The following is a 9,912-nucleotide window of genomic DNA, read 5'->3' on the forward strand; positions in this document are numbered from 1 at the left end:
TGGGTTTCACTTATTCACATTTTATGAAGTAAAATAAATAAAAATTTAATTTTGAAATCGAGAGTTACACAACTGTTGGTAAAAAGTAAACGCAAATTTCAATTGTTAACCATAATTAGTTAACGATTTATGATAGTATTTTAATAAACCGCTTGGCATAGCATGTAATAAAAGAATTAATTATAAAATTCTATAGACTTAAGTCAACAATTAAATATTGTAACAAACTGAATACGTGATTTATAAAAGGAAGAGTTATTTCCAGATTCATTCTATACTCATCAATTTTTGCTGATTTTAATTAATTTAATTTATTTTAATTAATTAGTTAAAGTTAATTTTTGCTTATGAGTTTTACACTATCAATGTTCAGCATATTTTCCAATAGGGAAAATATTAGAACTGTTAAAATTTGGTTTTCAAAAACTTTTTTCGACGTAAAATTTTTACTGTATGAATAACTATTTTTAAAATCTACCGTACTCAATAGTCATACATTAATGTAAAACTTACTATTCAGTAGTAATATGAATAACTAATTTATCATACTCTTGAATTATTTATTTTTATCTATTGTTAATATTTTTCTTAAATTTAATGAATGTTAAGTAATATTTATTTGCCTTAATTATTATGTCTTATAAAATTCATAAATATTGCTATTAAATTATGTTTATCTTAAATTAGTTTTGCTATGAAGTATATGTTATTTCATTATTTTATCTACAAATCATAATTTTTCTGTTATTAGAACTACCATATCCTTCCTGTTAGTATAATTAGGAACAGTTGTTTAAAGATATTAACCTCTGTGTAAATATGTTGTCGGTTAACCATATCAATCAAATTTTTTAGCAATAAATAAATATAGAAATTACATAATTAAAATATGTAATAATGACTTAAATTTAGCTCATAATTATTCATTAATTGAAGAAAAAAAAAATTAAGCAAGTCTGTACCATTAATTACGCTTGTATTCAATCAATATGAATTATGCTCAAAATTTTTCCCATTAATTACTGGCAGTAGTTTTTGAATGGAGTTTGAAAACATTTCGTGTTTATTCTTCAACTCTTCTCATTATTTGCCAAAGTATATTTTGTATTTGCATGTGATCTTGTTATAATAATATTTTTCTTAAAAGTTTAACTTAGCTTAAAAATTATTCTTAGAAACTCATGATTTAATTTTCATCTCTTAGGTTATATTTCTCTCAGATTTTGCAAATACAGTGTCATTCAAATATAAACCAGAATTTGTTTACATACCTTTATTTACCAATATTAGATAAAATTACAAATAAATTACCTTATTTTTCTACATATTTTTTCTTTCAGACAGGTAGCAGATTTCTCATCAAAAAAACAATCTTCAAATCTTTCTCCTCCCATAGCTTCTTTTAGCACAAACATGTGGAAATCACATGGAGGACAAGTCTGGACTGTATGGTGGGTGTTCAACAACAGATGTCCAATGAATTTTAGCAAGTTTATCATGAATCTGAGCTGCTGTATGCGGCCGTGCATTGTCATGAAGGAGAATGTTACGAATCAGTTGCCGGCATAATTTTTTGTGATAAGCAGCCTGAATATCATCCAAAAACTAGCAGTAGTATCCCGCATTTACTGTCCTTCATTTGCGCCAGAAATCAATCAGCAGCACACCTTTTGAGTCTCAAAACACAATTTCCAAAACTTTTCCAGCTAACAAGCATTTCGTGGCCTTGATCAGTGCCCCTACCACGCTTTTCCACCATTCCATACTTGTTCTCTTGCTTTCTGGGGTGTAGAGGTGGATCCATGTTTTGTTGCAGGCCATAACACGATTTTTGTTGCAGGTTCAATACAACTTTGAAGATGAGATGCCTCATCTTCAAAGTGATTCAGAAGCCACTGACTTATGTCTTTCTGGATATTTCTCTGTGCCTTAGTGAGAAGCATGGAACCCACCTTGCCAACACTATTGTATCCTTTTCTTTTTCCTTTAGCCTCCGGTAATTACCTTTCAGATAATTCTTCAGAGGATGATATGTATGAGTGTAAATGAAGTGTAGTCTTGTACAGTCTCAGTTTGACCACTCCTTAGATGTGTGATTAATTGAAACCAAACCAACAAAGAACACCAGTATCCACGATCTAGTATTCAAATTCGAGTAAAAATAAGTGACTTTACTAGGACTTGAATGCTCGAACTCTCGACTTCCAAATCAGCTGATTTGGGAAGACGTGTTCACCACTAGACCAAGCCAGTGGGTAATACTACTATATCCAAGAATATCTGACAACGTTGCATGCACATTCCCATCACTTATGCTCACCTCTGATGCAATTTCAGTGAAAGTTAATGTGGCAATCATCTTTTGCAAGGTCAGAACGACCAAATGTTGTCATCATTGATGCTGGTCCATGGACAATGATTGTGATTTATGTTCTCCATTGCATCACGACCACTTCAAAGTTTTTTGGCCCAATCAAATTAGTTTTTGACAGGGTAGTATCACCAAACTGAGCCTGGAGTTGAGTAAAAATTTCAGGGGTTTAGACTAGACACCTTTGTTGGCAAGAAATCAGATAATAATTTTTTGTGAAACGGACAGGGGTACCTCTTGCTCAGACATTCAGCTACAAATTGGAAACGTGACCTATGGGTATGACTGGCTGGTTACTCCCTTCACACATATCTAACACTACCTGCAGTGCCCCAGTTACTCCCTCCACACATATCTAACTCTACCTGCAGTGCCCCACCACATACATTGCCTTTTCTTAGTCCACACAGCAAAATCCCGGTTTATATTTGAATGGTCGTTGTAGAGGTGGTATCTTTGGTGTAATGTTTACATGCAGTCAAAACAGCTAAAAGAATTGTATACCAAGTTATTTTGTCTTTATTTCTCAATGGCTACTCTTGAAAATGTTATTTTATAAAGTACATTCTGAAAAATCAAAAACCTTTTAAAAAATAAAATAAGTTTTTCATCAAATTGTAAAGCTTTTCTATAAAACAACAACTTCCTAATTCCTTCTTTTCTCTGTTAACTCTTCACTTTACAACTTTCCACTCCAACATTTCAAATTTTTATTTAAAAAAAAAACCAAACAAAAAAAAAATGAAAAGTGAGAAATCAAAAATTAACAAGTACTTTCAAAAAACAAATTTTAAATAAAGCAACTTTTGTTATGGTTTTGGCAAAGTGAAAGTTATAATTAAATAGCTTTTTCATATTTTGTTATTAAAATTTTGTATTTAGTGGATTAAATCATATTTTACTACAAGAGCTTCTTAATACAAATCGTGGACACTACTTAAGACAGATTTGAGCAATCTTTAAGCGTTCCAAATGTGATGCCTACGCCAGATCATCACAGTCTCACTTCGTGATCACATTTGAAAGGAAGATATCTGCCATCACCAAGAACAACAGCCAACAATCAAGGAATAGATTCAAAAACGAAGACTGCAATGGTTTGGCCACGTCTACAGAATAAGCGGAAACTCCTCTGACATGAATGACCCACCCATTGTAGAGTTCAACGAACAGCTCCAAAGAAAACGTGGATCAAGCAGATCAATGATGATATAAAAAACCACAGGCTAAACCTTAATGAGGCAAGGACAATGGCCATGGATCACCACTCATATTAGCATCTTGTTAATGAAATCAGACAACCATTGGCACCCACAGCAGCGTACAGGCTTAGGAGTCGATCTAACCCAACTGCCAGCAAAAGATCAAAAAGAAAAAAAAAGAAGAATACAAAATGTTCATGAACATTCATTACATTTACAAAAAATATTTTCTCTATATATATATATATATATATATAATAATGTAGGTGCTTGGGATTGATTACATATGTATAAAAACTGAGCATCATCAATATGTCTCTAAATTTTGTCAGCATTTCTTAAAAAAACTTGTATACCATTTGTTAAAAACTTTATTTTTATTTTATTTTAAAGTTTATTCAAATTTTATTTTTCCCATTTTCAGTATTACCATTCACTCTGAAACTGAGATATTTTTTTTGTCATAAAACATATTAAAGTTACTGTTGAAAGGAAGTTTAAAGTAAGTACTGAAACCTAATTGGTCAAGTTTTATGCCATAAAATTCATTTATTTTAATGAAGTCATTTTACTTTAATCTTTCAGATAGCAAAGAGGTGGTTGAGGCAGATGGCACAACCATTTAGCCGAGAAGATCAGCTTGGAATATCATTACTTACTTTAGAGCAGTTAGAACAAGATGATATTGAAGAAAGAGCTCGTCAAGCTTAAGTTAGCTGAAGGTGTTTTTACAGTATTAATAATTTTGTAAATATGTATATACTGTTTTAATTTGGAATACATTTGTTATGCAGTGTTAAATAAAGTATTTCTTACAAGTAATTTTATTTATTTATTTTTACATTTTAATATTTTATATTTTCTGGTGATTATTCTTGCTTCTGGTTACAGTTAGACAAATTAATTTTAATTCAGTTGAGAATATTTCCACATCCCATACAATTGTGCTTTGGGTGAGGTTGCTTGTATCAGTTTACAGACTGTATGTGAACATTAGTTCATCTCTGCCTTACTTACTATCCATTTCTCTTTTCCTTGATACCTTCTTTCTCAGTACTATCTGAGGATTTTGACTAGAAGCCCACAGAATCTGTGTTTATGAATTATACCAGTTTGAACTAATATTTCCTTTGTGTTTTAAGCTAGTTGGTAGGGGTCAACTGTCATTAACCAATCCCTGCTTCCTATCAAATGCAAATAGCACTATCGATTTCATCCTGTAAGAACCTCCTGTCCTTTATCAGCTAAACCTGGGCCTCCTACTCTCTCACATTACATATACATAAACATCAAAATTTTGTTGTTATTGTTACTGAAAGCACAGTCTTACAAGTTTCCCTTGTACAGTGACAGTACGTCGTATGAAAAACTACCTAATCCTTTGAGAATAGTCTTGGATTGACTGTTGATTTATCTGTGTATCATTGAATCCAAGTTTGTACCAAATTTGCCACATTGTGTCAATATGTCTTGGTAAATTGACATTATATCTTGGTAAGTCACTGTCCATTTCTTACTCTTATTTTGTTATGAAATGCAGAAGAATAATTCATTTTGTTCACTAACTGATATTCCAGCTGTAAATCATCGACCATTAACATGCCTGTTCAAAAAACTCGAAACTACTATCACTTGCACCAATCCTCGTTTAAAGCAGTAGCTTTAGCCAAGTGTGTATTAGCAAGTCCAGTACTGGTTTCATTCAGGCTGACTCATTCCGTGATCCATTGCCAGATCATTCATAACAATTACCATAGGAACCTAACCGAGCCTGAGTTCAGCTGTAGCTTAGGAGTTCAGATCTGCGTAGTTGATATACTATTATACGTAGCCCGTGCAAAGATTCCATTTCGTCTACACATTATATCACCTTCATTCTTCTCTTTGGGGAATGACTAAAAAATAGACATCTATCTATAATCAATAGAGAAGGATACTCCAAATTACTAACTTGTGACTTTTACCTCAAATGTTTATTTGTGTCAAAGCTAATTAAGTGATTTGATAGGATAGAGTAAATCAATAAGTTTTTTTTTTATCATAAAATGGTGCATTACTTACACTTCCTGTATTCAATAGTGAGTAGTTTTATATCTATAATTACTTTAAAGTCAATATTGTGCTCATGCAATAATTTACATCAGTATATATTTTTTCCAGATAAAATAATTTGATTGATGACAATCAAAAACCTAAAGGTACTCCATCACTATCTGTTTTTAGATCTTATTGCTTTTTGTGATAGGTTGATTGATCAAGCTGTCTTTTTGGTTGATGTCTATATGTATAAAACTGTTTAATAATTTTTCTTTAAATTATAACTTGCAAATAAAAGAAGAATCTTATATATAATACTTTCTTTATTAAGTGTTATTAATTATATCATTAAGTGCCATAAGTATGCAATTAACCTACCAAATTTTATTTAACTTCACAGTTGGCATTTTATCTTCACTTTCCTGGATGTTTCCATAGGATCCGTTCCAGGATTTGTAGAACGACTGGGTTGTAAAGGAAGTCTGGACTGAATCTGAGGTTCCCTACAGCATAGTAGATAGGGAACAAGGTTCCAAAGTATACCTCTCTTTTTCTGTTTAGCCTCCGAAACCAGCGTAAGGTATTACTTCAGAGGATGATATGTATGAATGTAAATAAAGTGTAGTCTTGTATAGTCACAGGTTGACCATTCCTTAGATGTGTGGTTAATTGAAACTCAATCACCAAAGAGCACCGGTAACCACAATCTAGTATTCAAATCTGTATAAATGTAACTGCCTTTACTAGGCTTTGAACCTTAAGTAGTAAGAATATTTTTGAATTGGCCAAAAACATATGATTACAGAATAAATATTAAACAGATTATTCTGCTTTTAAAAAAAAAACTGTTATAGGTTGATTATGGGAGTTTTTCTACTCGCCCAGGATCCAAGTCGCAATTTAATCCTCAAGTAATCAGAATTGCATTTGCATGAAATCAGTTATAGAAGTTCATTCTGTTTGTAAACACAAACACATAGTTTATGATACTTAGTTTCAGATTCGATCCCAATCAAGCTTAACCTTTTTTTACACTTGCTGTTTCATTTCTCATATATAACTATAATTGACAACAATCAGTTGAAAAAGTTAATAATACTTTAAGGTTTTTTCATTTTGAGGTTTGAATCCTTTCACTTTTTAGTATTTATTTTTTTAAATTTGCCCAAGTTTTTATTAGGACGCTCTTTTTTATAAGAAGAAATTAATGTAAAGATAACACTTTACATATTGAATGTAGTGAATAAAAACAAATAGTATAGTTAAAAATAATAATTATTGTTTAAATAAAACATGCAATGCTATTATAAACAAAAGGCATATATATATATATATATATATAGCATTTAAGGTTGCTGCTCTACATCTATTGAAAACAAACATCTAATCCTCAGTTAACTTGAAAATTTCTTTTGAAATGTGCACTTCAGAAATATAGTGTAAGTTATCAGCAATTTTTTTTCATTTGTTAAGTGATACATTAATTATGAATAAAATATCTATCGGTTACTTAAGCACATAAATTATAGGAGCCAGTTAAATAGTTGAAAAAGGCTAACGAATCTTAGTGATAATTAATTTACAGTACATCCAGTTGAGGTTTCAATTCTAGCTGTGAAATCTCTTCTTGATGAACTTGTTTTTGGTTTGATGTAACTGAAGAAGTTGCTGAAAAAATATGTGTTCATTATCAGAGAATTTACTGATCATTAAAAAATAATAAACTTTCTATGTTGGGAACTGAAAGATTGTTTTTTTGAAGAAAGTAAATTTTTAGAAAGGACAATAAAATTAGAGACCTGAAAACATGATTAAGATAAAATTAAATTAAGTACATGGTATATACTGTTGACAAGCACACAGTCATGACTCTTTGTTCAGTTTAATGTTTGACTTTATTTTATTCTCCTGATGATGGTTTTGAAAGGTCTAGGGAGTGTCTACTTTAATTGCTGGTAAAGTGGATTTACGCCTTTTTAATTATTTTATTAATTCATATCAGTGGAAACCTGTTTAAGAAATTTCATGTAGTAAAGGTGTAAAAGCATCTTGAGTTCTCTAGTACATAAAAAATCCAACTGTCTGCCAGTACATTGATGATCATGATGTTTTAGAATGTTAAATATTGAATTTTTTAAAGAATATCAGTAGTCAACATTAGACTTATATTTCCAAAAGTTATGCTTATAATTTTTTTATAAAACAATTTTTCTTTTTGGAAAGCTAGTTTAAGACTAGTTGTAAAATTTGTAGCTTAAATTTACCATTCTTGATTAAACATAAGAATTTTAGGTGCATTTTTAAGAGCAAATGTAAAGAAAAGTATTTTACTTGTAAACAGAAGCTTTCAACTTCTATGAAAAAGTTTATATTTTTGTTGTAACTAGGTTGAAAAACGTTAATAACACTATTTTATGTAACTTGTTAGTATTTTTCATTTTGATAATAATAATAAAGTTAATTGTTTTGTTTGTTCATACTCTTGAAGATGGTTCAACCAGAAATTTTTTTCACATTTGCTGAGTATGAATGAAGACACTTTCTTTTGAAAGATTGTGATTTGAATTAGTAGTACCTTTTCCTATGTGTTTTTTTCTTAGATTAAAAGTTGTTAGGTACTTATTTTTCAGGTTTTTAGTCATTTAAGTACTGATATTTCATTAACTTAAATTTTAAAAAAATTAAAATAAATTTATTCATCTCCTGTAATTATAATTAGTTTTGTTTACTTGCATTGGATGAAAAATTATTTGAAAATAATTGTAATCATGTGATCTGTTTCCTTTAATGTCCTTTTTACATTTATCATGCAAATCACGCATACTGTCTAGTTATGACCCAAAGACATATTAGAGATAACCTTAAGAAAGTAAAGCAACTAAAAAAAAATTTGTTTTTGTAAAAATGTTTGTGCAATGATTCAGCACCCAATTTGTACCATCTACAATTCAAGAGTATCATTTAAAGAAAAAACCTGAGAAAACAGGATAGGAATAAAGGAACTACACAGGATTCCAAAAATAACATTTTTTTATGAAATGAAAACAAAAATGTAATTGGATTGGAAAATGTAAAAGATGGCAACAAATAAAAAGGACTAGAAAAATTTTATTAAGATGCAACATCATTAATCAGAAGAGAAAGGAGATCAAAAGAAACACACACATACAAAACTACGGTTGTAACAGTTTCAGATTAACTTGAAGATATTAACTAAAATAAAAATCTTCCTACTTCATGGGGGAAGGCTTTATATTCTTTTGTAGCAGTATAAAAGATTTTCAAGTAAATACATCTCAGGATATTTTCATGTATTAAGAAGTGAATAGGGTTTTTAAAAAAATAACATCTCTTGTCGTATTGTCCCAGAGTTTACAAAACTTGGATACAATTATAGTTGTGAAATATTTAATATGAGTATGTTTAGTTGTAAAATATTTTTGATTCAAAGTTATAAATTTCTAGAACATTTTATTTTATTATACTGATGTATGTTTATTTCTTAAGAATTTGCAGAAATAAAAAAAATTAATTTCCTTTATATAATTACAGAATAGTACACTGTTAATTAAATTAATTAACAGTGTAATGTATTTTTTTCTTTTTTCTACTTATGAAAAAATAGGAAATGTGTTGACAAAAATAGTATCCTTTATGTTAATATCATTTTTTTTTTTCAAAGGAAATATAAAGTTTGTAAATAGTATTATCCATTGAATTTATTCACGTATTAATTCTAATTATTAAACAACATAATGTTAAATACTATTACGAAATGCACCATAAATAAACGAAACTTAGTTAAACTTTCCAATATAAGTTTATTGTTGCAAATTAGCTACTCACCAATGGAAATTCAAAAATACGGTTCGTTCAAGAGTTGGCAGTTGACGCATGCGCAGTAGAGTTATTAGGATCGGTTCCATTTCCTGCTTTGATGCTGTAGTGGAGTTGTTTACCATTCAGAGTTTGTCGGTTGGGCGACGTTGGTGTTTGATGTTGATAGTGTTGGTTTGAGTTTGCCGTTACTAAGCATGGTATTGTTTACTTTCTTTTGAAAGTAACTTTTTATAAGTAATTCGTTCATTACTCGTTAAGGGACTAGTAGTGATGTATTTCTTAACAACTAAATAGTTTAGTAAAGTTAGTTTTGGATTCAGTGCTTCGTTTGATCGTTTATCTAAGCGGATTGGATTTTACAACAATTGTTTAAGGTAAATATTTTATTTTTTGTTTAAAAATGAAGAGTAATAGTTTTAAAGAGAAATATTTTTTAAATCCGTATTGTTCAATATTTAATAT

At 29.8% G+C, this 9,912-nt stretch overlaps 1 protein-coding gene across 1 annotated transcript in view; it reads left to right on the plus strand.

The window, feature by feature from the left end:
• The window catches only part of Xpd (general transcription and DNA repair factor IIH helicase subunit Xpd), a 45,148-nt gene extending 40,759 nt beyond the window's left edge, over positions 1 to 4,389 (plus strand). The window contains exon 15 of the mRNA XM_075357203.1: positions 4,159 to 4,389. Within this exon, the coding sequence (XP_075213318.1) occupies positions 4,159 to 4,284 (126 nt within the window). The 3' untranslated portion in view covers positions 4,285 to 4,389. The remainder of the gene's footprint in view (positions 1 to 4,158) is intronic.
• Positions 4,390 to 9,912: the final 5,523 nt, after the last annotated feature.

This window comes from Lycorma delicatula, chromosome 2 (genome assembly GCF_047948215.1).
Source record: "Lycorma delicatula isolate Av1 chromosome 2, ASM4794821v1, whole genome shotgun sequence".
NCBI lineage: Eukaryota > Metazoa > Arthropoda > Insecta > Hemiptera > Fulgoridae > Lycorma > Lycorma delicatula.